The sequence below is a fragment of the Piliocolobus tephrosceles genome, chromosome 1 (assembly GCF_002776525.5).
Source record: "Piliocolobus tephrosceles isolate RC106 chromosome 1, ASM277652v3, whole genome shotgun sequence".
Lineage (NCBI taxonomy): Eukaryota > Metazoa > Chordata > Mammalia > Primates > Cercopithecidae > Piliocolobus > Piliocolobus tephrosceles.
This window is the reverse complement of record NC_045434.1, coordinates 211919613-211946776: the sequence shown is the minus strand read 5'-3', so window position 1 is coordinate 211946776 and position 27164 is coordinate 211919613. Positions and strand designations below refer to the sequence as shown.

At 46.2% G+C, this 27164-nt stretch overlaps 3 protein-coding genes and 1 pseudogene across 6 annotated transcripts in view; 1 reads left to right on the top strand and 3 right to left on the bottom strand.

Annotated features, from left to right (window-relative positions):
• The window catches only part of LZIC (leucine zipper and CTNNBIP1 domain containing), a 19384-nt gene extending 8448 nt beyond the window's left edge, over positions 1 to 10936 (bottom strand). Inside the window, exons 1-5 of the mRNA XM_023215298.1 lie at positions 10883 to 10936; positions 10153 to 10312; positions 5037 to 5145; positions 3696 to 3831; positions 2132 to 2230 (exon numbers count right to left, since the gene is read on the bottom strand). Coding sequence (XP_023071066.1) covers positions 2132 to 2230; positions 3696 to 3831; positions 5037 to 5137 — 336 coding nt within the window. The 5' untranslated portion in view covers positions 5138 to 5145; positions 10153 to 10312; positions 10883 to 10936. The remainder of the gene's footprint in view (positions 1 to 2131; positions 2231 to 3695; positions 3832 to 5036; positions 5146 to 10152; positions 10313 to 10882) is intronic.
• Positions 10937 to 10974: 38 nt separating this feature from the next.
• The window catches only part of NMNAT1 (nicotinamide nucleotide adenylyltransferase 1), a 43458-nt gene continuing 27268 nt past the window's right edge, over positions 10975 to 27164 (top strand). The window contains exons 1-2 of one of the 3 annotated variants that reach the window (XM_023215301.1): positions 10975 to 11105; positions 15384 to 15645. The gene's annotated coding sequence lies outside the window, so the exon portion shown is untranslated. Of the gene's footprint in view, positions 11460 to 15383; positions 15646 to 27164 lie in introns of all 3 variants that reach the window. The other 2 variants (XM_023215302.1, XM_023215304.1) reach the window with 2 other exon arrangements.
• LOC116418931 overlaps positions 19845 to 27164 on the bottom strand; it is a 12430-nt gene continuing 5110 nt past the window's right edge. The window contains exons 3-7 of the mRNA XM_031936229.1: positions 26258 to 26350; positions 22167 to 22314; positions 21560 to 21701; positions 20499 to 20565; positions 19845 to 19921 (exon numbers count right to left, since the gene is read on the bottom strand). Of these exons, the coding sequence (XP_031792089.1) occupies positions 19845 to 19921; positions 20499 to 20565; positions 21560 to 21701; positions 22167 to 22314; positions 26258 to 26350 (527 nt within the window). The remainder of the gene's footprint in view (positions 19922 to 20498; positions 20566 to 21559; positions 21702 to 22166; positions 22315 to 26257; positions 26351 to 27164) is intronic.
• LOC111544654 lies at positions 21247 to 22189 on the bottom strand (annotated as a pseudogene). Its single transcript, XR_002732236.3, has one exon. The product of XR_002732236.3 is annotated as a 60S ribosomal protein L6 pseudogene (transcript).

Below are 27164 nucleotides of genomic sequence, written 5' to 3'. Positions count from 1 at the left end.
TGAGCCACCGCGCCCGGCCCCAGACGTACTTCTAAAAAAAAAAAAATTCGGCTGGGCGCGGTGGCTCAAGCCTGTAGTCCCAGCACTTTGGGAGGCCGAGATGGGCGGATCACGAGGTAAGGAGATCGAGACCATCCTGGCTAATACGGTGACCATTCTGGCCAACATGGTGAAACGTCATCTCTACTAAAAGTACAAAAACTAGCTGGGCATAGTGGCGCTCGCCTGTTGTCCCAGTTACTCGGGAGGCTGAGGCAGGAGAATTGCTTGAACCCAGGAGGTGGAGGCTGCAGTAAGCCAAGATCGTGCCACTGCACTCCAGCCTGGCAACAGAGCAAGACTCCATCTCAGAAAAAAAAAAAAAAAAAGAAAAAGAAATCCTCTAGCTGATTAATATTATAAAGAACTACAGAAACAATCCAAGGCAAATATGATAGAAATGTTAAATGCAGTTCTAGTAAATTATCTAGTAAAATATCACCACTTCCACCAGAAACACTAATAGCATGTACTATACATTGGGTGTATTCAAAATACTTTTATGCATATTACTTCATTTAATCCTCATAACTACCATAAGACGTAGGAACTATCGTCACCTTTTTATAGACAGAGAAACCTAGGCACAAAGGGGATGAATAAAATAACTTGTCCAGGCCGGGCGCAATGGCTCATGCCTGTAATCCCACCACTTTGGAAGGCTGAGGTGGGTGGATTGCTTGAGCTCAGGAGTTCGAGACCATCCTGGCCAACATGGTGAAACCCTGTCTCTATGAAAAATACAAAAATTAGTGGGTGTGGTGGTGTGTGCCTATGGGCCCAGCTACGTGAGGGGCTGTGATGGGAGACGCTTGAGTCCAGGAGACAGAGGCTGCAGTGAGCCAAGACTGCACTACTACACTGAGAATGGGTGAACAAGTAAGACCCTGCCTTAAAAAAAAAAAAAAAGCCTCAGAAACACACACACACACACACACACACACACACACACACACACAAAAGGCTAGGCGCAGTGGCTCACATCTATAATTCTAACAATTTGGGAGGCTGAGGCGGGCAGATCACTTGAGGTCAGGAGTTCAAGACCAGCCTGGAGAACATGTGAAACCCCATTTCTACTAAAAATACAAAAATTAGCTGGGCATGGTGGCGCGCAACTGTAATCCCGGCTACTTGGGAGGTTGAGGCAGGAGACTCACTTGAACCCAGAGGCAGAGGTTGTACTGAACCGAGATTGTGCCACTGCACTCTAGCCTGGGCAATAGAACAAGACTCCATCTCAAGAAAAAAAACCAACAACAAAAAAAAAACCATAAAAAAACTTGTCACGTACCTCAGTAGTGAAGCAGGGATTCAAATCCAGCCAGTCTGACCAAAATCCATGCACCGAATCACTATGCTACTGAATTGCCCATAGTTACAAATAACTTGGTAACTTTTTTTTTTGAGACGGAGTCTCTCTCTGTCGCCCAGGCTGGAGTGCAGTGGCGCAATCTTGGCCCACTGCAAGCTCCGCCTCCCGGGTTCACGCCATTCTCCTGCTTCAGCCTCCCGAGTAGCTGGGACTACAGGCACCCGCCACCACGCCTGGCTAATTTTTTGTATTTTTAGTAGAGACGGGGTTTCACCATGTTAGCCAGGATTGTCTCTATCTCCTGACCTTGTGATTCACCCACCTCGGTCTCCCAAAGTGCTGGGATTACAGGCGTGAGCCACCGTGCCCGGCCACTTGGTAACTCTTAATTACATCCGAGCCTACAAAGAGACTTCTGGAAGTATCAGATTTACAAAGATACTTGAAATTCTTAGATGAGATAGGCCACACATGCATACAAGCAATGCTGCTAATTAATTCTCAATGTGGTTTTAAGTTAGAGCTCCAGAAGTAAATGGTAAAACATTAAAGGTGAGTCCAGGTAGAAGCAGTCAGTGGCAATTTAAACTGCCATACAGTGTTTAAAGCTCTACACTCATTATCAACTGTAAGTGCTCAAATTACTAATTTTGTCAGAAAATTGTTAGTTGCGGCTCTAAAATCATCTGGCCAATTTTTAAGCCATAGGGTATCATAATGAATTGGCTTAGGAAATGAAAAACACACAGCAACCAAATCAATTTAAAGAAATTTTACCTCTGCTAACCTTGTCCGAAGCTGACCTGGTTGTTTCTTTGCAAACAATCTGATGACCTCTGGGGTTTTAAAGGCCTGGCTGATAGCTGCCTGAATAGCCTAGAAACAGAAGAAAGCAAAAACTAACCAAAACAGTCCAACAAATCAGGTATTGCAATAACTAATTGATGGATCTTTAATCTTTATCAAGGTTTACTGGTTCACAGAAGCAATTACATAACTAAATGAAGATCTGGAAGGATTTGTTGTTTATGCATAAGCAGACACTCATCTAGAAGTTACACCTTGGGAGGCCAAGGCAGGAGGATTGCTTGAGCCCATGGGTTTGAGACCAGCCTTGGAAATGTAGCAAGACCCCATCTCTAAAAAAAAATTAAAGGCTGGGTGCAGTGGCTCACACTTGTAATCCCAGCACTTTGGGAGCCCAAGACAGGCGGATCACCTGAGGTTGGGAGTTCAAGACCAGCCTGACCAACATGGAGAAACTCCATCTCTACTAAAAATACAAAATCAGCCAGGCGTGGTGGCACATGCCTATAATCCCAGCTACTCAGGAGGCTGAGGAAGGAGAATCACTTGAACCCGGGAGACAGAGGTTGTGGTGAGCCGAGATTGCACCATTGCACTCCAGCCTGGGCAACAAGAGTGAGACTCCTCAAAAAAAAAAAAAAGAAAAGAAAAAAAAAAATAACCAGGTGTGGTTGTGCATGCCTGTTGTCCCAGCTACCTGGGAGTCTCAGGGGTGAATAGCACCCCTGCAATCCAGCCTGGGTGACGCTGTCTCTAAAAAAAAAAAAAAAGAAGTTACACCTAGAACATGCAAAACATAAAACATGGTATATTTTCTATCAGAAATATACTTACTTTAATTATTACTATTATTTTTTATTTAGAGATAGGGGTCTCACTATGTTGCCCAGGCTGGTCCTGAACTCCTGAGCTCAAAGCAGTCCTCCTGCATCATGCTTCAGCCTCTGGAATACCTGGGATTATAAGCAGGCACCACCACACCCAGCTTGAAATATATTTATAAAAAAGCTGGGTATGGCAGTTCATGCCCATAATCTTTGGGAGGCTGAGGCAGGAGGATCACTTGAGCCCTGAAGGACAAGGCTGTAGTGAGCCATGATTGTGTCACTGCACTCCAGCCTGGGTGACACAGAGAGACCCTCTCTCAAAAAAAAAAAAAAAAAAAAAAAAAAAAAAACCAGCAGGGCATGGTGGTTCATGCCTGTAATCCTAGCACTTTGGGAGGCCGAGGTGGGAGGATCACTTGAGGTCAGGAGTTCAAAAACCAGCCTGGCCAACATGATGAAACCCGGTCTCTACTAAAAATACAAAAATTAGCTGGGTGTGGAGGCGGGTGCCTATAATCCCAGCTACTCTGGAGGCTAAGTGAGGAGAATCACTTGAACCTGGGAGGCAGACGTTGCAGTGAGCCGAGACTGCCCCCCTGCACTCCAGCCTGGGCGACAGAGAAAGAATGCATCTCCAACAAAAACAAAAACAAAAACCAAAACCAGAAAACAAAGTCCGTCCTCTGTCACCTATATGTTATACTTACCAGCTGCATTCCACTTAGTTCATCTATCAAGGTCATATTTCCAGACATAATTTTCTTCAGTGAATCATTAAATTCACTTAGTTGCTCCAGAGTTTCCTTTTTGGTTTCTTCATATTCATCTGTATCGAGTTCCTCTCTGAAGTAGGTGAACATCATGATATGGAAAAATACAGAGTTCCAAGTGAAAAATGCAATCTTAGTACTTGTACATTAGAGAAAGGCTGAAGGGAAATATCAAAATGCTAACGGTGAATGTGTTCACATAGCAGTAGTATGGGCATTTTCCTGCAATATGGTGACTTTGATAAACATTTTTCTTTTACCAAAATGAAGCAAACTTAAGAAGCCACATAAGGCCAGGTGCTAGCTCACACCTGTAATCCTAGCACTTTGGAAGGCTGAGGTGGGTGGATCACCTGAGGTCAGGAGTTCGAGGCCAGCCTGGCCAACATGGTGAAACCCTACCTCTACTAAAAATACAAAAATTAGCTGGGTGTGGTGGCAGACGCCTATAATCCCAGCCACTCGGGAGGCTGACGCAGGAGAATCACTTGAACTAGGAGGCGGAAGTTGCAGTGATCTGAGATCTCGCCACTGCACTCCAGCCTGGGCAACACAGCAAGACTCTGTTTCAAAAGAAAAAAAAAAAAGCCGCAATGAACTGTTGTGGTCCTTTGTGCCGGTAAGGCTGAAACTACATGCCAGAAATTCACGTAGTACCTTCTTGGCCTGACAGCAGGCAGGACTGATTTAAATACTAAAGATAAAGTAGGTGTTATTTCTTTTTTTTTTTTTTTTTTTTTTTTTTTTTGCGACGGAGTCTCGCTCTGTCGCCTAGGCTGGAGTGCGGTGGCGTGATCTCAGCTCACTGCAAGCTCTGCCTCCCACGTTCACACCATTCTCCTGCCTCAGCCTCCCGAGTAGCCCGGACCACAGGTGCCTGCCACCACGCCCGGCTAATTTTTTGTAGTTTTAGTAGAGACGGGGTTTCACCATGTTAGCCAGGATGGTCTCGATCTCCTGACCTCGTGATCCGCCCGCTTCGGCCTCCCAAAGTGCTGGGATTACAGGCGTGAGCCACCGCGCCTGGCCGGTAGGTGTTATTTCTACTTCAAGGAGGTTAAGTATTTTGCTCAAGTTCACATGCACTTAGTAGTTAACTGAATGACTGTCATTTCTCAGCCTTTATGACTCCAAAGCCTGCAATGAGTTTACTTCTCTAACAGACAGTGTGAAGAACACTACAGGGGAAATGCAGAATCACACATGGGCCTGCATCCATGGAGCTACTGCAGAAAAAAAGCCAGTTTCCAGCGTAGCAACATAGCATTCAACTCTTACCTGCATTCCTCCAGATCTTGTAATTGCTGCATGAGTCTATCCAACTGTTCTTCTAAATTCTGCTTTAATTTGCTTGTCTCTGTCTTTCCTCTGGAAGCCATTTTAATCTCTATGTGAAACAATAAACCCACATACCATATGAAATTAACATACCAGTGCAAGCTTTTTACATTTTATTTTTTGTAGAGACAGAGTCTGGCTATTTTGTCTAGGCTGGTCTCAAACTCCTGGCCTGAAGTGACCCTCCTATAGGCATAAGCCACCACACCCAGTCGCCAGTGCAATTAAAAATAGGCAGCTGCAGCTGGGTGCTGGTGGCTCAGGCCTGTAATTCCAGTACTTTGGGAGGCCGAGGTGGGTGGATCATGAGGTCAGGAGATCGAGACCATCCTGGCTAACACGGTGAAACCCCGTCTCTACTAAAAAAACAAAACAGGCTGGATGCGGTGGCTCAGGCCTATAATCCCAGCACTTTTGGAGGCCAAAGCAGGTGGATCACCTGAGATCAGGACTTCAAGACCAGCCTGACCAACATGGTGAAACCCCATCTCTAAAGAAAAAAAAAAATTAGCTGGGCATGGTGGCACATGCCTGTAGTCCCAGCTGCTCAGGAGGCTGAGGCAGGAGAATCATTTGAACCTGGGAGGCAGAGATTGCAGTGAGCAGAGATCATGCCACTACACTCCAGCCTGGGCGACAGAATGAGACTACATCTCAGAAAAAAAAAAAAAAAGGCAGCTGGGTGTAGTGGCTCATGCATGTCTGTAAACTCAGCACTTTGGGAGCCTGAGGTAGGAGTAGGAGGACTGCTTGAGCTCAGGAGTTCGCAACCAGCCTGGCCAATATAGTGAGACTTCATCTCTACAAAGAATAGAAAATCTTAGCCAGGCATGGTGGCGGATGCCTTTAGTCCCAGCTCCTCAGGAGGCTTAGGTCTTAGGTGGGAGGATTGCTTGAGCCCAGGAATTTGAGGTTGCAGTAAGCCATGATCTTACCACTGTACTCTGGCCTGGTTGACAGAGCGAGACCCTGACTCAAAAAAAAAACAAAACAAGAAAGGTTATACTCTTTCTTAGCTACAGGTGTATGAAAGATAGTTATACAAAGAAAATCTTACTTTAGATATAAAAGTTTAAACTCATATAGTAATAACACCCCACAAAAATGCCTGAAAATCTTCTTTATGTGATTTGACACATTAATTCGAAGTCTTCATTACTGGTCTATCTTACTCTAAACAAATTTGATAAATGGAAATACAGATATATAAAGAAGTAGATCAAATGTGGCTTTGCTTTATAAAATGAATCACCATAGCCCAAAACACTCCTGATATTATCTTACTGGTCTTATGTATATTTACCTAATTACTTGTGAGCATGAACATCCTTTTTTTATTTTTAGTTTTTTTGAGATAGGGTCTCAATCTGTCACCCAGGCTGGAGCACAGTGGCACAATCACAGCTCACTACAGCCTTGACCTCTCGAGCTCAAGCCATCTTCCCACCTCTGCCTCCTGAGTAGCTGGAACCACAGGTATACACCACCACACCTGGCTAATTTATTTTTTTTGTGGAGATGGGGTCTCCCTATGTTGCCCAAGCTGGTCTTGAACTGGACTCCAGGGATGCGCCCACCTCAGCCTCCCAAAATGCTGGGATTAGAGGTGTAGGTCCCCAAGCCCAGCTGATGAACATCTTTTAATATGAATTTCTTCTTTGGAAATGTGACCATCTTTCTGCTGGGTTATCTTTCTCTTACTGATTTATAACATGGATACGAAGCCTGTGGCTTTTTTGAGACAGGGTCTTGCTCTGTCACCCAGGCTGAAGTGCAGTGGCATGATCACGGCTCACTGCAGCTTTGACCTCCTAAGATCAAGCAATGAAGCCTTTGTAATTGCAAATATTATTTCATCTCCTGACTAAATTTTATTTATTTATTTTTGTCATGGCAAATTATTATTTTTTAATAGACAAATCTGTCTTCTCCTTTAAACCTTCTTTGTTTTGTGTCCCATGAAGGTAGGCCCTAACCATCTCATGATTTCTACATCTTTATGTTCAAGACTTTTACAAATTTTTGTTTTCTAGCTGCAGAAAAAAGCCACCTGCAATTTTTTGTTACGCTTTGAAGTAGGGGTCTAACTTTCCATTCAAAAACACCCTTTACTAATCAGTCTTTTATTTATTGATCCAGGGCAATTTGGTCTACAATAAAGGTGGTATATTGATTAATAAATAAAAGACTGACTAGTAAAGGGTGTTAGGGCAATTGGATAATCATTGATAATTTTCTGTTTCTAAGAAATCGCTTTTATTTTTTTAGACTGAGTCTCACTGTTGCCCAGGCTGGAGTGTGGTGATGCGATTTCCGCTCACTGCAACCTTCACCTCCTGGGTTTAAGCAATTCTCCTGCTTCAGCCTCTCCAGTAGCTGGGACTACAGGTGCATGCCACCACATTTGGCTAATTTTTGTATTTTTAGTAGAAATGTGGTTTTGCCATACTGGCCAGGTTGGTCTCGAACTCCCGACCTCAAGTGATCCAGTCGTCTCAGCCTCCCAAAGTGCTGGGATTATAGGCAATGAGGCACTCCACCTGGCTTTTTTTTTTTTTTTTTGGATAGAGTATCACTCTCTCGTCTAGGCTGGAGTGCAGTGGTGCGATCTCAGCTAACTGTAACCTCTGCATCCTGGGCTCAAGTGATTCTCCTGCCTCAGCCTCCTGAGTAGCTAGGATTACAGGTGTGCCACCACACCACCACACCTGCCTTTCTTTTTTTTTGGTAGTTTTAGTAGAGACAGGGTTTCACCATGTTGGCCGGGCTGGTCTCAAACTCCTGGCCTCACGTAATCTGCCTGCCTTGACCTCTCAAAGTGCTGGGATTACAGACATGAGCCACTGTGTCCAGACCTAAGGCAACACTTCTTGCTATTTACATTATTATGGCTTTATCACTGGTGTATCTTGATAACTGATAATGACTTGCCTTTATTGTTTTCTCCTCCCCAAAATTCTTGGCTATTCTTGTGCACTTTCTCTTCTAGATGAATTTAAGAATCAGTTTGTCAAGTTTCATTAAATATCCTATTGCCTGGGGCCAGCCATGGTGTCCCACGCCTGTAATTCCAGCACTTTGGGAGGCTGAGGTGGGCAGATCACTTGAGGCCAGGAGTTACTGATCAGCCTGGCCCTCCTGGGTTCACACCATTCTCCTGCCTCAGCCTTCCGAGTAGCTGGGACTACAGGCACCCGCCAACACGCCTGGCTAATTTTTTGTATTTTTAGTAGAGACGGGGTTTCACCATGTTAGCCAGGATGGTCTCTATCTCCTGACCTCATGATCAGCCAGCCTCGGCCTCCCAAAGTGCTGGGATCACAGGCGGGAGCCACTGCACCTGGCATTAAAGCATGTTTTGTTTTCCTACACATAATGAAATAATTACCAGATGATTTGACATGTGTACTTCAATGGAGAGGATTCTTACAGTATATTCAAAATAAAATATAATGACAAAAAAATTACTACCTAATCCATTAAAATTGGCATGTCATCTATGATCATCAATGATATGCAAATATAAACAAACATTATACCCAGAAGTGTAATTTATTACAGCTACATTTCATGTATATTGGTTTAGTGCATTTTTCCTGGAAATTATTCATTTTAATTTTTCTCTTAAGTCTGTGGAATTTTCCACTAAAAGTTGAGGCAGACCCAAGATGTAACTGACAATGTCTTTTCAGAGTTAGTTTCCTATAGTCTAACCACACTGGATGACTTGCTGTTTCAAAAATGTCATGCACTCTTTTGAGCCTGCATTTTTTTTCTACCTATGAAACCCAATTTATTCATTCTTCAGTCTAGTTCAAGTGTCACCTTCTCTACAAGGCCTTCCTTGATTTCCACCCAATCACTAGGTTGTGAATTATTTGAGTAGGGATTTTACCTTTTCTTTTTTCTTTCTTTTTTTTTTTTTTGTTTTGAGATGGCATCTCACTCTGTCACCCAGGCTGGATTGCAGTGGTGCGATCTCGGCTCACTGCAGCCTCTGCCTCCTGGGTTCAAGCAATTCTCCTGCCTCGGTCTCCTGAGTAGCTGGGAATGTAGGTGCCCACCACCACGCTCAGCTAATTTTTGTACTTTCAGTAGAGAGAAGGTTTCCCCATGTTGGCCAGGCTGGTCTCAAATTCGTGACCGGCCTTTACCTTTTCTTTATACACCAGCATCCAGCACAGTCTTGGGCAGACAAAAAGTGCTGAATAAATAACTGGTGGATGAATAATGAGAATTGATTGCTTCTTCTTTAGCATTCAAATCTTTTTTTTGAGCCGAGCGCAGTGGCTCACGCCTGTTGGGAGACTAAGGCAGGCAGATCACAAGGTCAGGAGATTGAGACCATTCTGGCTAACACAGTGAAACCCTGTCTCTCCTAAAAATACAAAAAATCAGCCGGCTGTGGTGGCGGGCGCCTGTAGGCCCAGCTACTCGGGAGGCTGAGGCAGGAGAATGGTGTGAACCTGGGAGGTGGAGCTTGCAGTGAGCAGAAATGGTGCCACTGCACTCCACTGGGCGACAGAGCAAGACTGCATCTCAAAAAAAAAAATTCTTTTTTTTTCTAAATTTTTTTTGAGGCATCGTTTCGCTCTGTCACCCAGGCTAGAGTGCAGTGACGTGATCTTGGCTCACTGCAACCTCTGCCTCCCGCGTTCAAGCGATTCTCCTGCCTCGGCCTCCCAAGTAGCTGGGATTATAGGTGCCCGCGACCACGCTCAGCTAATTTTTGTACTGACTAAACTCTGGAGAACAGAATATGAGTCTGATTCCTCTCTTAGATTTTTCAGTACCTAATACTGAATAGAACGTCGATAGTTTGGTCACGTATACAAAGGCTCAACATATTTTAAGGAGCTAAAGCTATTCTGAATACATTTCAGTAAAAATGGGTGCATTTTAAAAGCCTTATCTGGTGCTACTTTGAGATTTATCCCCGAAAGATTAACTCGTTGGCGCCACCTAGTAGTCACTAAAGGTGGTGCACTTTTACGAAACTACAGAAACCGCTCTCAGACACTATGAACTGGAGTGGAGGGTACTCATTCATGCTCACCTGTCTCTTAGTACTCTGATCTCTGCACAGTGCTGACCGGTCTCAAATTGCACAAACCTCCAGTTCTTGACGTTCCGAGTGTCATAAACTTGAGGAAAGTGAAATTATTCATCAGGACTACAAAAGGCTCAAAGTTCAAACCACCTGGGGGTGGAGATGGCTGGAAAAAAGGAAACCATTAACAACTAATTGTATTTGCTATATATAAACTTGCCCTAAAGCAGTCCAGATAAGTTCCACTTGAGCAGCCTGAGACATCACGGGCAGGGGCAGTTTCTCCCTCGACTGCGTCTACCGCAGCCTTTCTGAGGTTTTTCCTAGCGAGGCCGAGAGGATGTTTGAGGAAAAACCCGCATCCGGATACGCCTTGAGGGAAGGCGTCAAACCCACAGGCATGGAAAAGGTAAGGACGGAGAGCACGCCTCTTCCTGGCTGAAAGTGAGGAGCGTTTGGCCCAGAACCAACCGGACTGGGTGAAGCAGCAGCTCCGGCCACCGCAGCAAATCCCACCCCAGGCGGGAACTTGAAGTCCGACACGTAGGTCCCGCGGCGGCCGGGCTCCACCAGGCCCCGGTTGTCACCAGAGGTAGCTGTAAACCCACGGTCCCCAAAAATCCTTCCGGCCCTCCCTGACCAAAACTGGGACAACCTCCTTAGGCCGCCGGGATCCCCCCTGTGCCGCCTGCCCGCCCGCCAGTCCCAGAGTTTAGGGCCCAGGGGCCCCGCCTACCTGAGGGCCCTGGCCTGGAGGACCGCGCCGGAGGAGCACTTCCGCCGGACGCACGCACTTCCGGCCCCCAGGAACCAATGAGAGTGCGACCGAGATGTTCCACTTGCTGGCGTCCGGGCCGCGGGTGATCTACGGTAGCACTCGGGCCGGCGGACAGTGAGGGCGCGGTAAGCTCCCGGCAAGGAGCCCCTGAGAAGCTGGTCCCTTTTTGTCCTAGATATAGGTGCGTCCAAGATGCTGGAGTCTTTAGGGTCGAATATGATCCGAGGCAAGCTCATATGCAGGTTTGGGGCAAGAAGCATTAATTGACCCTTAATTTTTTCGGTGGCACGGAAAACTTCGGTAAAGTAGCTTCTGACCTTCGGAACAGATGTATTCACCTTGGAGAGGAAAAATCTCTTTCTAGAAGAGTCTTGAGGTCTAGCACCTTTAGGCTTAACGGGGGACGGCTGGGCATCAGAGGAAGAAATCATTTCGAATGACTTCCCTTTCTTCCTAAATCCTTCTTTCCAAATCTGTAAAAGACTACAACTGCTTTGCTGGAGGTGGTTTGACACTCATGCTCCTTGAGAAGGAGGTAATGAACTGTTGGGCAGCTCTTAAAAAGTTACCCTTGGCCAGGCGCGGTGTCTCACGCCTGTAATCCCAGCACTTTGGGAGGCCGAAGCAGGCGGATCACGAGGTCAGGACTTCGAGCCCAGTCTGGCCAACACAGTGAAACCCCGTCTCTACTGAAAATACAAAAAATCAGCCGTACGCGGTAGCGGGAGCCTGTAATCCCAGCTACTGCGGAGGCTGAGGCAGGAGAATGGCTTCAACCCTGGAGGCGCAGGTTGCAGTGAGCCGAGATTGCGCTGTTGCACTCCAGCAGGGGTGACAGTGCGAGACTCTGTCTCAAAAAAACATAAATAAAAAGGTTACCCTTGGCTGTCGCAGTGGCTCACACCTGTAAACCCAGCATTTTGAGAGGCCGAGGTGAGAGGATCATTTGAGCCCAGCCTGGGCAACATAGCGAGACCCCCATAACAAAAAATCAAAAATAAAGTTACCCAGAAACTAGTTGGAACCATTTAATGATGTTCTCAGTCCATCTTCCTGAAGTAGTCCACAGAACAACAACGTCAGTGTTCATGGTAGAATTGTTTGATAGGGGCAGTCTTTTTTTTTTTTTTTTTGAGATGGAGTCTGGCTCTGTCACCCAGGCTGGAGTGCAGTGGCCGGATCTCAGCTCACTGCAAGCTCAGCCTCCCAGGTTTACGCCATTCTCCTGCCTCAGCCTCCGGAGTAGCTGAGATTACCGGCGCCCGCCACCGCGCCTGGCTAGTTTTTTGTGTTTTTTAGTAGAGACGGGGTTTCAGCGTGTTAGCCAGGATGGTCTCAATCTCCTGACCTCGTGATCCGCCCATCTCGGCCTCCCAAAGTGCTGGGATTACAGGCTTGAGCCACCGCGCCCGCCCTTTTTTTTTTTCCTTTTTTTTTTTTGTTAAGTAACAACATCTTGTTAAAAAACAAGAGCTGTGTTACCCAGGCGGGAGTGCAGTGGTGTGATCATAGCTCACTGCAGCCTTGAACTCCTGGGCTCAAGCGATCCTCTGGTCTTGGCCCTTCAAATTGTTGTGGTGATTGGCACAAGCCACCGCCAGGCCTGGTCTTTGAAGTTAGTTATATTTCAGCTACCCAGGATAAACTTCTAACTTTGATTGCCACAGAGCTTTACCAGAACTAATTGTTTCTCTTAGTTCTGTCTGATTGTGGAATCTCTTTATTACCATCAATTGTTTTGCAGAGTTATAATTTGAATATGAAACCATTTTTCTAGCCCACCTTAGAGAAGACTGTTGACACACTAGTTGGAATGGTTGCAATAGCCTCTACCTTGCAAGACACTTCAGATTCAAAGAATTTTCTTTGTGAAAGTTGGCCAGGCACGGTGGCTCATGCCTATAATCCCAGCACTTTGGGAGGCTGAGGCAGGCAGATCACTTAAGGTCAGGAATTCAAGACCAGCCCGGCCAACATGGTGAAACTCCATCTATACTAAAAATACAAAAATTAACCAGGCATGGTGGTGCATGCCTGTAAACCCAGCTACTCAGGAGGCTGAGGCGTGAGAATCACTTGAACTCAGGAGGTGAAGGTTGCAGTGAGCCAAGATCGCTTCACTGCACTGCAGCCTGGGTGACAGAGCAACTCCGTCTTAAAAAAAACAAAACAAGGCCAGGCGTGGTGGCTCACGCCTGTAATCCCAGCACTTTGGGAGTCCAAGGCGGTCAGATCACAAGGTCAGGAGATCGAGACCATCCTGACGAACATGGTGAGACCCTGTATTTACTGAAAATACAAAAAAATTGGCCGGGCGTGGTGGCAGGCGCCTGTAGTCCCAGCTTCTAGGGAGGCTGAGGCAGGAGAATGGCATTAACCCAGGAGGCGGCGGAGCTTGCAGTGAGTGGAGATTGCGCCACTGCACTCCAGCCTGGGCGACAGAGCGAGAGTCCGTCTCAAAAAACAAACAAAAAAACCAAAACAAAAGAAAAAAAATAAAAGTACCTATTAATGCAATTATCTTTCAATTTTGATTCATAAATATGTGTGGAAGTGTCAATATTTTTGGTAAAATGGAATTCACAGTGACAGACTCAGTGCCCTACAAAACAAAACCGGAAAATATACTTTAAAAAATAATTATTTGAGCTGGGCGTGGTGGCTCACACCTGTAATCCCAGGACTTTGGGAAGCCGAGGTGGGCAGATCATGAGGTCAGGAGTTTGAGACCAGCCTGGCCAGCATAGTGAAACCCTGTCTCTACTAAAAATAGAAAAAATTAGCTGTGCATGGTGGCGTGTGCCTGTAGTCCCAGGTACTCGGGAGGCTGAGGCAGGAGAATTGCTTGAACCCGGCAGGTGGAGGTTGCAGTGAGCCGAGATCATGCCATTGCACTTCAGCCTGGGCTACAGGGCGAGACTACGTCTCAAAACAAACAAACAAAAATCATTTGAAAAATTTGCTGAATAAACACTTGTTCACAGTGTACTTTCCCTGGTTATTTTTGTTTTTGTTTTTGATACAGTCTTGCCCTGTCACCTAAACTGGAGTACAGTAACATGATCACGGCTCACTGCAGCCTTAATCTCTCAGGCTGAAGTGATCCTTGCACCTCAGCCTCCCTAGTAGCTGGGACTTCAGGTGCATGCCACCACATCCGGCTAGTTTTTGTATTTTTTGTAGAGATGAGGTTTTGTCATGTTCCCCGGGCTGGTTTCAAACTCCTGGGCTCCAGTAATCCTCCCACCTTGGCCCCCCAAAGTGCTGGAATTACAGGCATGAGATACCCCACCTGGCCTTCCCCTAATTTTGATAATGATAATCCAATGTTCTGTTCTGGCATTTGTGTAGTTTTAGCGTGTGCAGTCTTCGAAGCAATGGAGGTATTTGCCTGTTCTTCTCTGTGACTTAGTCATTCAGCAGTTCTATGCTAAGGGTTTTTTAATGTACCTTTAGGTTCTTGTTTAGAGTTAATGGATAATGAAAACATATTTCTAATGCGTAAGAGAAATTCATTCTGAGACAAAAATAGAATATAAGCCTTCAGACAGAAGGCAGAGAAGAAACTGGAGAAAGAGAAATAATATGTTAGGCAGGAAACCATGGGAGACTGCACAGGGGAAAGTAACGTCCAGACTGGGAGTCACTGGGAAACCAGATAAATGCTCCCTGGCAGCTGGAGGAGTTGAGGACACTTCAGCCTGGACTTGGGATGGGAGCCCAGAGCACGCAAGTTGCTCCAACTAGGTAGGAAAAATGCTGGGGTAGATGAAACTTGAGTGGCCAAAAAGAAGTACCAGGAGCCAAAGACTCCCTGAACACTTGGGCCTCTTTTAAATGTCTGCCTTAGATAGCTCATACCATTGTAAGTCTTGCATAACGGGTAAGAACATGAACTTTTAGAATCAAAGATGTCACTCTAGGTGTGGTTGTATTTGGAGTAAGGAAGTAATTAAGGTTAAATGAGGTCGTAAGTGTGGGGCCCTGATCCGATAGGACTAGTGTCCTTATCAGAAGAGTGAGTGGAGAGTTTGCCCCTTACCCTTACATACTGAAGAAAGATTATGTGAGGACATAGCAAGAAGGCAGCCATGTACAAGACAGGAACAGAGCTGTGACCACGGACCAAATTGGCCAAAACTTTGATCTTGGGCTTCTAGCCTCCAGAACGGTGAGAAAGTCAATTTCTGTTGTTGAAGTCACCCAGTCTGTGGTATTTTAGTATGACAGCCTAAGCAGACAAATACACCATCTATATGCAGATATATCCAAATCTCTAGGCTGTTGTGTGTCTGTACCTCTCCCCTGAACTTGGCTTTGTTCTCCATTTGCCTACTTAGTGTTACCACTTGGATATCGAATAGGTGTCTCAAACTTCACTTCTCTGTAAACTGAACTCCTGATAGTCCCCTCAAGCCTACTCCATGGACATCTTTCTCTTCTCTTTTTTTGGAGACAGGGTCTTGCTGTGTCGCCCAGGCTGGAGTGCAATGGCGTGATCAAGTGATCCTCCCACCTCAGCCTCCCAAGTAGGATGTGAGGACAATCTGGCTGTGACGTCTCTCACCCCGTTGATCACCAGGGTTGATCCGGCTAATCTGGCTGGCTAGGCCGGTGTCTCCTTCCTCCCTCACTGCTCCATGTATGTCCCTCCGGAAGCTGCACACTCAGTCGAAGAGAACGACCATCGCCAACAGAGGAGGACTGGTCTTCAGTCAAGGGTATGTAAGTAGTTGCGTTCCCCTGCTAGAACCTCCAAACAAGCTCTCAAGGTCCCAAGTAGCTAGGATTACAGGCACACGCCATCATGCTTCGCTATGATTCTCTTCTCAGTTAAAAGTAGTGCTGTTCTTTTAGCTGCTTAGGCCAAAAACTTCTAGAGTCATCCTTGACTCTTCTTTCTTTCACTGCCCACATCCCATCCATTGCAAATCACATTGGCTGTATGTTCCAGACACACCCAGAATTGAATGACATCTTACCACTTTGCTGCTACCATCAGGGCAGGGTCAGCATCACCTGTCACCTGGATTATTGTAGTAGCCTCCCATCTTGTGTCTTCACTTGCACCCTTGCCTCTCCCTACATTATGTTTTCAGCTTCATCTGCCAGAGAGATCCTTAAAAATATGTCAGATCATGTCACTCTTCTGCTCAAAGCCCTGCAGTGTCTTCCTCTTACCTCTCTGTGTCTGCTATTCCTTCTCCCTTAGTTATTCTGTTCCAGCCATGCTGGGCTTCATCTCTTCCTGCAGCATGACAGGCACGCATCTGCCTTGGGACTCTTGCACTATTACGTTTGCTTAGAACATTCTCGCCAGGTGTGGTGGCTCACGCCTGGATTCCCAGTACTTTGGGAGGCCGAGGTGGGCAGATCACTTGGGGTTTGGAGTTTGAGACCATCCTGGCCAACATGGCGAAACCCTGTCTCTACTAAAAATACAAAAATTAGCTGGGTATGGTGGCGCGTGCCTGTGATTCCAGCTACTCAGGAGGCTGAGAGGGGAGAATTGCTTGAATCCGGGAGGCAGAGGTTGCAGTGAGCCGAGATAGCGCCACTGCACTCCAGCCTGGGTGACAGAGTGAGACACTGTCTAAAAAATATGTCAGATCAGGGCCAGGTGCGGTGGCTCACACCTGTAATCGCAGCACTTTGGGAGACTGAGGTGGGCAGATCATGAGGTCAGGAGATCGAGACAATCCTGGCTAACACGGTGAAACCCCGTCTCTACTAAAACTACAAAAAATTAGCCGGGCATGATGGTGGGCGCCTGTAGTCCCAGCTACTTCAGGAGGCTAAGGCAGGAGAATGGCGTGAACCCAAGAGGCGGAGTTTGCAGTGAGCCGAGATTGCGCCACTGCACTCCAGCCTGGGTGACAGAGCGAGACTCCGTCTCAAAAAAAAAAAATCAGATCATGTCACTCCTCTGCTCAAAGCCTTGTAGTGGTTGATGAGGTCTAGGGAATGTGTTGTTTCTAAATAATTTCTGTTAATCATGGTAATATAATTACTTCAGAGGAATTTCATTCTTATTGTGTGATTGCTCGCGTTTCTAATTCCTACCTTAGTGCTGTGTCTGGGATGTGGAAGGTGCTCAGAAAATGTTGGTGGTTTCAAAGGATAGTGGGTATATATTAGGTAACCTCCTATCCAGAAGAAAACAGATGAACAGTCATTTCCATTTGTTCAGGTGCTGTGCCTGTCAGAGATGCTTTGGGAGATTTTATACTGAATATGTTCTTCTTGCCCATTGGTTCTGTTCTTTTTCTCAAGAAATGGAGTTGTCGGCCAGGCGAGCTGGCTCATGCCCGTAATCCCAACACTTTGGGAGGTCAAGGCGAGCGGATTGCTTGAGCCCAGGAGTTCGAGACCAGTGTGGGCAATATGGTGAAACCTTATCTCGACAAAAAAATACAAAAGAGTAGGCAGGTCTGGTGGGGCATACCTGTAGTCCCAGCTACTTGGGGTGGGGGCTGAGGCGGGAGGATTGCTTGAGCCTAGGAGGTGGAGGTTGCAGTGATTATTCCATTGCGTTCCAGCCTGGGTGATAGAACGAGACCCTGTCTCAAAATAAAGTTGTATCCAGTCCTTAATGACATTGAGGCCATTTGTGAGTAACTAGTCCCTACCAAAAATACTTTAGAATTTTTTTTTTTTTTGAGACAGAGTTTTACTCTCGTTGCCCAGGCTGAAATGCAATGGCCGCATCTCAGCTCACTGCAACCTCCACCTCCTGGGTTCATGTGATTCTCCTGCCTCAGCCTCCTAAGTAGTTGGGATTACAGGCACCCGTCACCAGCCTGGCTAATTTTTTTGTATTTTTAGTAGAGACGGGGGTTTCACCATGTTGGCCACGCTGGTCTCGAACTCCTGACCTCAGGTGATTCACCTGCCTGACCTCCCAAAATGCTGAGATTACAGGCGTCAACCACTGTGCCTGGCCCAGAATTGTTAAATGTACACAGAAGTAAAAAGACAAAACACGGCTGGCCATGGTGGCTCAGGCTTGTAATCCCAGCACTTTGGGAGGCGGAGGCAGGTGGATCACCTGACATCAGGTGTTTGAGACCAGCCTGGCCAACATGGTGAAACCCGGTCTCTACTAAAAATACAAAAATTAGCCGGGCATGGTGGCGGGCACCTGTAATCCCAGCTACGCGGGAGGCTGAGGCAGAATTGTTTGAACCCGGGAGGCAAAGGTTGCAGTGAACCGAGATCACACCACTGCACTCCAGTCTGGGCGACAGACCAAGACTCTGTCTCAAAAAAGAAAAAAAAAAAAGACAAAATACAATGCAGGTCACTTTAGCTATTTTCTCTGGAAAACAGCTGTCATGATGCAGGTTGTTATAATCTATAAGGGGGAGGTTGTGATTATTTTTACTCTAAAATCTTCCACTGCCTTTTTTTTTTTTTGAGATTGACTCTCACTCTGTCACCCAGGCTGGAGTGCAGTGGTGCAATCTTTGCTCACTGCAACCTCCACCTCCTGGGTTCAAGCAATTCTCCTGTCTCAGCCTCCCGAGTAGCTGGGATTACAGGTACACACCAAGACGCCCAGCTAATTTTGTGTGTGTGTGTGTGTGTGTATATATATATATGTATGTATGTGTGTATATATGTGTGTGTGTATATATGTGTATATATGTATATGTGTGTGTGTGTGTGTGTGTGTATATATATTTTTTTAAGTGGAGACGGGGTTTCACCATGTTGGCAAGGCTAGTCTCAAACTCCTGACCGCGGCTGGGCGCGGTGGCTCAAGCCTGTAATCCCAGCACTTTGGGAGGCCGAGACAGGCGGATCACAAGGTCAGGAGATCGAGACCATCCTGGCTAACACAGTGAAACCCCATCTCTTCTAAAAAAATACAAAAAACTAGCTGGGCGTGGTGGTGGGTGCCTGTAGTCCCAGCTACTGGGGAGGCTGAGGCAGGAGAATGGCGTAAACCTGGGAGGCGGAGCTTGTAGTGAGCTGAGATCCGGCCACTGCACTCCAGCCTGGGCGACAGAGCAAGACTCCGTCTCAAAAAAAAAAACAAAACAAAAAAACTCCTGACCTCAGGTGATCGCCCACCTTGGCCTCCCAAAGTGCTGAGATTACAGGCATGAGCCACCACATCCAGCCCCACTGCATTCTTAAAGAAGCAGTAAATTGACCTCGTTCAAATACACAATCTGAATTATTAGGGTCTTTTGAAACTAAACCTTTGTTCGTTACTAAGACTTCTATTTTCCTTCCTCTTTTTCAGCACTTAGTTCTATAGCAGTCTCCCAGCTGATGCCACTTAACTTCATTGAACAAAACATGAGGTTTAGAAAGTCAAAATAATCATTGTGAAAGTATTTGATAGGAGATCTTTATTTGGAGTGAATTGGGTTATGATGTCAGTCCTTTTATCCATTGTCAGTGAGTGCTTATTAATACTTAAATGCAACTTTCTTTTTTTTTTCTTTTGAGACAGAGTCTCGCTCTGTCATCCAGTCTGGAGAGTGGTGACGCGATCTCGGCTCACTGCAACTGCCACCTCCTGGGTTCAAGTGATTCTCCTGCCTCAGCCTCCCAAGTAGCTGGGATTACAGGTGCCTGTAACCACGCCCGGCTAATTTTTGTATTTTTAGTAGAGACAGGGTTTCCACATGTTGATCAGGCTGATCTCGAACTCTGGACCTCAAGTGATCCGCCCGCCTTGGCCTCCCAAAGTGCTGAGATTATAGGCATGAGCCACCGTGCCTGGCATAACGCAGTTTTCTACTAAATGCCTGATTTTGACATGTTTCCTATTATTGGCTCTGCTGTTCAGCTGAAATAGCAGGATAGGAGATGGTCGTGTGATTGCCGATAGGTGGCAGGGCTGCTGGGACAGGTCCAGCCTGGTAGAGATGTGTATCTCAGACAGGAAACACAGGACCCAGATGGTTCAAACTGTTGGGTTAGCATCTGGCCTTCGACAGGTCACCCTGGCCCGCCAGATCAGCCCCAGGCATGAGAAAAGCACTACAGGATGAAGAATAGATAGGATCTAATTAAATGCAGTGGGAGTAACATGAGAAGGATGGCTTTTCATATCCCATCCTAACCCTCCTCTCCCCCGTTTGCTTTGCTTTGCTTTTCATGCTTTTTAGCTTCTTGGATCTCTTGCTTTAAGAGAAACTAGGGCAGCTGGGCACAGTGGCTCACGTGTATAATCCCAGCACTTTGGGAGGCTGAGACGGGTGGATCACTTGAGGTCAGGAGTTCAAGACTAGCCTGGCCAACATGGTGAAACCCCATCTCTACTAAAAATGCCAAAACTATCCAGGCGTAGTGGCACACGCCTTCAATTCCAGCTACTGGGGAATCTGAGGCAGAAGAATCGCTTTAATCCAGGAGAAGGAGGTTGCAGTGAGCCAGGATCACGCCGCTGCACTCCAGCCTAAGCAACAGAGTGAGACTCCGTTTCAAAAAAAAAGAAAAGGAACTAAAGCTTAATATTCCTCTTGCAACATCACAGTCACAGTGCCAGTTGAATAGTTGTTGCCTCAAAGGAAAGCCTTTGACAAGGATAGGTTACTTGGGAAGTTTTCTTGCTTACCTGTAGAAGCTAAGCTGCTCACTGACAGCAGCACAGACAAGTAGTAAAGTTCAGGGGTTGTTTTTTCCTATATTTGAGAGAGAAAAGGTACTATGAGGAATACTTTGTCTTTTAATTGGAACATGTGTTAAAAATGTTTTGCCAGAAGGATTTAAATGAAGGTGCCAATTTAGCAAGAAATAGAAGTCTTGCTGTTTACTGTGCCAAACCCAGTCCAACAGCTTCACCTTCATTATTTGTTTGTTTGTTTTGAGACAAGATGTTGTTTTGTCACCCAGGCCGGAGTGCAGTGGTGTGAGCATGGCTCTCTGCAGCCTTGACTTCCTGGGTTCATGTGATCCTCCTGCCTCAGCCTCTCAAGTAACTGGGAATACAAGCACATGCCACCAGGCCTAGCTAATTTTTGTAATTTTTGTAGAGATGGGGTTTTGCCACATTGCCTATGCTGGTCTTCATCTCCTGGGCTCAAGTGATCCGCCTGCCTCAGCCTTCCAAAGTACTGGGATTAGAGATGTGAGTCACTGTGCCTGGCCTGTTTCACTGTTGATTAATATCTTAACTACTTTTTGAACGGTGAAATGTTTTAACTGTGACATGTGCCTAATTAGGAATTCCATCTCCACATATCTCTACTTTTGGTGTCAGTAGAAAATAAATATTGAAGACGTATTATTTACAGCCAAACTTTCAGATTAAGATAAGCCTTTAGAAATTCATTGTTTAAAAACATACAGTCTGTTGCCAAAACTTTTTTTTTTTTTTTTTTTTTTTTTTTTGTAGTTAGCTATTTAATGAGGTTCTTAAGACATTTAGAACACCAATTTGTGAGGATAAATTCCATTCGTCAGGGCAAAAACAGATCGCAGGTAGCCCTGGAGCTGAGGAACAGCTTTGATTTTTGGTAGAATTTGTGAGTCCACAGCTTTCTGATCAATCTTGCGCTGCTCTGTAATCTCATATTTCTCTTTCTCTGTGTCGAAGATCTCACCTTCCTGGTGTCTGGGCTTCCGCAACTACTTCTTCTTGAAGTAAGCATCAGTAAGATGTTTTGGGATTTTGACATTGCTGATATCGATTTTGGTTGAGGTGGCAATGACAAATTTCTGGTGCGTTCTTCGTAGAGGAACTCGATTGAGGACCAGAGGTCCAGTCACAAGTAACAAGCCACTAGCCAGCTGCTTCAAGAAAACCACCCTCTTGCCCCTGTGCGTCCAGTGAGGATGATCAGAATGGTCCTGGGGGTAATGCTGGCTCGCAGTTTTCTCACGTGCTGACTGAAGGGTTTTTTGCCCTGGCTCAACAGCTTTCGAGGCACATCTTCAGTAGGATAATATCTAGGCATTTTGCGAAGTTTAACCACCCAGGTACCGCCGTTCTTGTCACCACCAACTGGTTTTGTAAGAGTTGCAAGAACCTTCTCCTTCTTTTTCTTTTCAACCTTGGATTTAGCGGCTGACTACTTCCTCTTGTACATGGCCTTTCTGGAATACACGGCAGATCGGGAATACCTGCCAATTCCTCTGACAAGGACAGGGTTGCGGCTGCAATGGGGCTTCCCCTTCTTGGGCTTCTTAGCCTTGAGGTTACCCTTTTTCACCTTGCCACCAGCATGAGCCTTCTTGGCTTCGGGTTTCTTCTCTTTAGTATCTGGCTTCTCAACTTTTTCACCCGCCATCTTGCAAGATGGGAAAGAGCGCCAAAACTGTTAACACCACAGTACAGACTCCTTCACTGAAGGATCCCACACCAAATGCAGAAAACATCCACTTCAGCGTGCGTGGCACTGGCTCCATCTGAACAAACAGCACAGTAAAACCTAAAAGCACAGAGGAACAGCATCAGTTACCAGTTTTTAGGTTTAATCATCTCAGAAACATAATCTTTTTTTTTTTTTTTTTAAGACAGAGTCTTGTTCTGTCACTCAGGCTGGAGTGCAGTGGTGCAATCTTAGCTCACTGTGACCTCTTCCTCCCGGGTTTAAGTGATTCTCCTGCCTCAGCCTCCCTAGTAGGTGGCATTATAGGTGTGCACCACCATGCCTGGGTAATTTTTTGTATTTTTAGTAAAGACAGGGTTTCACCATGTTGGCCAAGCTGGTCTCGAACTCCTGACCTCAGGTGATCGGCCCACCTTGGCCTCCCAAAGTGCTGGGATTATAGGCGTGAGCCACTGTGCCCGGCTAGAAATATATTCTTGAATGCAAACCTAAATGCAGTTTGTTTCCTTCCCTTCCTGCTGTGGAACAGAAATGCCAGTCTAGGCAAAGTAATTTTTCCTTTGATATAGATTGTATGCGCGTTTTTTTTTGTTTTGTTTTTTTTTTGAGACGGACCTGCTCTGTCGCCCAGGTTGGAGTGCAGTGTTGCAATCCTGACTCACTGCAACCTCCATCTCGCAGGTTCAAGCAATTCTCCTGCCTCAACCTCCCGAGTAGCTGGAACTACAGGCACCCGCCACCATGCCCAGCTAATTTTTTTGTATTTTTAGTAGAGACAAGGTTTCACTGTGTTAGCTGGGATGGTCTCGATCTCCTGTCCTTGTGATCCACCCGCCTTGGCCTCCGAAAGTGCTGGGATTACAGGTGTGAGCCACTGTGTGCGGTCTTTTTTTTTTTTTTTTTTTTTTTGAGATGGAGTCTTGCTCTGTTGTCAGGCTGGAGTGCAGAGGCGCCATCTCGGCTCACTGCATCCTCCGCCTCCCAGTCTCAAGTGATTCTCCTGCCTCAGCCTCCTGAGTAGCTGGGATTACAGGCCAGCGCCACCACACCAGGCTAATTTTTTTTTTTTTTTGATGGGGGGTCTCCCTCTTTTGCCAGGCTGGAATGCAGTGGCGTTATCTTGGCCGACTGCAACCTCTGCCTCCCGGGTTCAAGCAATTCTCTTGCCTCAGCTTCCCAAGTAGCTGGGACTACAGGTGTGTGCCACCACGCTCAGCTGATTTTTGTATTTTTAGCAGAGATAGGGTTTTACCATGTTGGCCAGGCTGGTCTTCAACTCCAGACCTCAGGTGATCCACCTGCTTTGACCTCCCAAAGTGCTAAGATTACAGGTGTGAGCCACCATACCTGGCCCTATTTTTTCATTTTAAAAAATTCAGGCCGGGCGCAGTGGCTCAAGCCTGTAATCCCAGCACTTTGGGAGGCCGAGACGGGCGGATCACGAGGTCAGGAGATCGAGACCATCCTGGCTAACACGGTGAAACCCCGTCTCTACTAAAAATACAAAAAAACTAGCTGGGCGAGGTGGCGGGCGCCTGTAGTCTCAGCTACTCGGGAGGCTGAGGCAGGAGAATGGCGTAAACCCGGGAGGTGGAGCTTGCAGTGAGCTGAGATCCAGCCACTGCACTCCAGTCCAGGCGACAGAGCAAGACTCCGCCTCAAAAAAAAAAAAAAAAAAATTCAGACATAGTTTTTGCTGAAATCATACATCACTCTTTTTTCTTTTTTGAGACGGAGTCTCGCTCTGTTCCCAGGCTGGAGTGCAGTGGCCGGATCTCAGCTCACTTCAAGCTCCGCCTCCCAGGTTCACACCATTCTCCTGCCTCAGCCTCCCGAGTAGCTGGGACTACAGGCACCTGCCACCTCGCCCGGCTAGTTTTTTGTATTTTTTAGTAGAGACGGGGTTTCACCATGTTAGCCAGGATGGTCTCGATCTCCTGACCTCGTGATCCACCTGTCTCGGCCTCCCAAAGTGCTGGGATTACAGGCTTGAGCCACCGCACCCAGCCTTTTTTTGTGTGTGTGTGTGACAGAGTCTTGCTCTGTTGCTCAGGCTGGAGTGCAGTGACACAATCTTAGCTCACTGCAACCTCTGTCTCCCAGGTTCAAGCTATCGTCCTGCCTCAGCCCCCCTCGTAGCTGGGACTACAGGCACGCGCCACCATGCCCGGCTAATTTTTATATTTTTAGTAAAGAAGGGGTTTTACCATGTTGCCCAGGCTGGTCTCAAACTCCTGACCTCAGGTGATCCACCCGCCTCGGCCTCCCAAAGTGATGGGATTACAGGCGTGAGCCACTGTGCCCGGCCCATACATCACTCTTAAAAGCACATTCAAAGGAAAATATGATTAAGATAGATTTGCTAAAATATTCTTAAACTTCTCCACATTTCAGAATGTTGAGAATAGAGACCAACTCTGTGTCCTTTTTTTTTGGAGATAGGGCCTTCCTCTGTCACCCAGGCTGGAGTGCAATGACATGACTCACTGTAACCTCCATCTCCCGGGCTTTAGTGACCCTCTGACTTCAGCCTCCCAAGTAGCTGGGACTACAGGTGCATGACACCATGCCCAGGTAACTTATTCTATTTTTTGTAGAGATGATGTCTCACCATGTTGCCCAGGCAGGTCTTGAACTCCTGACTTCACGCAGTTCTCCCACCTCAGCCTCAAAGTGGTGGGGTTACAGGCATGAGACACTGGACCCAGCCCTATATCACTTTTTGACTTCAAGTTGCCATTGTCCTTGTTTTTCTACCCAGAATCATCTCTTGATCAGTAACTATTTATTGAATGAAAAACCTGATACTTTAATATTATAACACTAAATAATTTTATAGCAGAAGGAATTTGGGCCGCGCATGGTAGCTCATGCCTGTAGTTCCAGCACTTTGGGAGGCCAAGGTGGGCGGATCATGAGGTCAGGAGATCGAGACCATCTTGGCTAACATGGTGGTACCCCATCTCTACTAAAAATACAAAAATTAAGTTGGTGTGGTGGCGTGTGCCTGTAATCCCAGCTACTCGGGCTGAGGCACGAGAATTGCTTGAACCTAGGAGGTGGAGGTTGCAGTGAGCCAAGATCCTGCCACTGCACTCCCGCCTGGCGACAGAGCAAGATTCCATCTCAAAAAAAATAAATAAAGGGAATTTATATTTAACTTAATTTGGTTACGTACTCAAATTATAGGACAACTAAAAGAGAGGCCAGGCACAGTGGCTCACACCTGTAATCCCAGCACTTTGGGAGGTTGAGGCAGGCAGATCACCTGAGGTCAGGACTTTGAGACCAGCCTGACCAACATGATGAAACCGCATCTCTAGGCTGGGCGCGGCGGCTCACGCCTATAATCCCAGCACTTTGGGAGGCTGAGGCAGGTGGATTGCCAGAGGTCAGGAGTGGACACCATGTTGGACAACATGGTGAAACCCCATCTCTACTAAAAATACAAAGTATTAGCTAGGTGTGGTGGCACATGCTTATAATCCCAGCTACTCAGGAAGCTAAGGCACAAGAATCGCTTGAACCTGGGAGGCGGAGGTTGTAGTGAGCTGAGCTTGGGGGACAAGAGCGAGACCTCATCTCAAAAAAAAAAGAAAAGAAAAGAAAAAGAAACCCCATCTCTACTAAAAATACAAAATACAAAATTAGCTGGGCGTGGTGGCTCATGCCTGTAATCCCAGCTACTTGGGAGGCTGAGGCAGGAGAATCATTTGAACCCGGGAGGCAGAGGGTGCAGTGAGCCGAGATTGTACCATTGCACTCCAGCCTAGGCAACAAGAGTGAAACTCTGCCTCAAAAAAAAAAAAAACTCTGCCTCAGGATCCTGAGTATACTCTTTTAGTATCACTAAAAGAGATACTTAGGAAGTTTTTGAAGATTCCCTTCACCTGAATTTTAGATGTGAGTTGTTTTTTAAATTTTAGTCCGTGAATTCCTGAAGAGCAGAGAGCTTTGTCCTACCAATTTTTGTTCTAGCATTGTCTGGCTACTGTTTGTAGTAGATACTTAATAAATGCTTGACAGATAACTGCACACTTACCAATTGTGAAGAAGGTAAAGATGATATTCCCAACCAGGTTGTACAGGAGAGGTTGGCTGCAATATCGGGAGGATCTGGGCCTAAAAGTCAATACACGAGGTGATACATTAATTTATTACTTATTACAGGAAATCTGTGGTATAAGCATAACACCAGAAGGCACTAATCCTTGAACTCTAATTCTTATTCTGGCACTGGGTTCATCTTGGCTGTAGGCAACTCACTTCTCTTGAGAACCTTGGTTCCTTTACTGTGACTAAATGATTGCTACAAAATAGTCCATAAATAACCGTAAGAGTTATTAATGTCATCATTGGTAAATGAATAATGTTTACCGTGTTTCTTTCTTTTCTCTCTCTTTTTTTTTTTGTTTTGAGACAAAGAATTTTACTATGTCACCAAGTTTGGAGTGCAGCTGCGATCTCTGCTGACTTCTTGTGCCTCTGCCTTACCAGTAGCTGGGATTACAGGCACATGCCACCACGCCTGGCTAACTTTTGTATTTTTAGTAGAGATGGGGTTTCATCATGTTGGCTATGCTGATCTCGAACCCCTGACCTCAAGTGATTGGTTTACCTTTTTTTTTCCTTTTTGAGACAGAGTCTTGTTCTGTCACTCAAACTGGAGTGCAGTTGCACGACCTCAGCTCACTTCAACCTCCACCTCCTGGGTTCAAGCGATTCTCATGCCTCAGCTTCCTTAGTAGTTGGGATTACTGGCATGCGCCACCATACCTGGCTAATATTTTGTATTTTTAGTAAAGATGGGGTTTCACCATGCTGTCCAAGCTGGTCTCGAACTCCTGACCTCAGGCGATCCACCCTCCTCGGCCTCCCAAAGTGCTCAAACTACAGGCATGAGCCACTGATCCTGGCCTTGTTTACCTTTTTTTTTTTTTTTTTTTTTG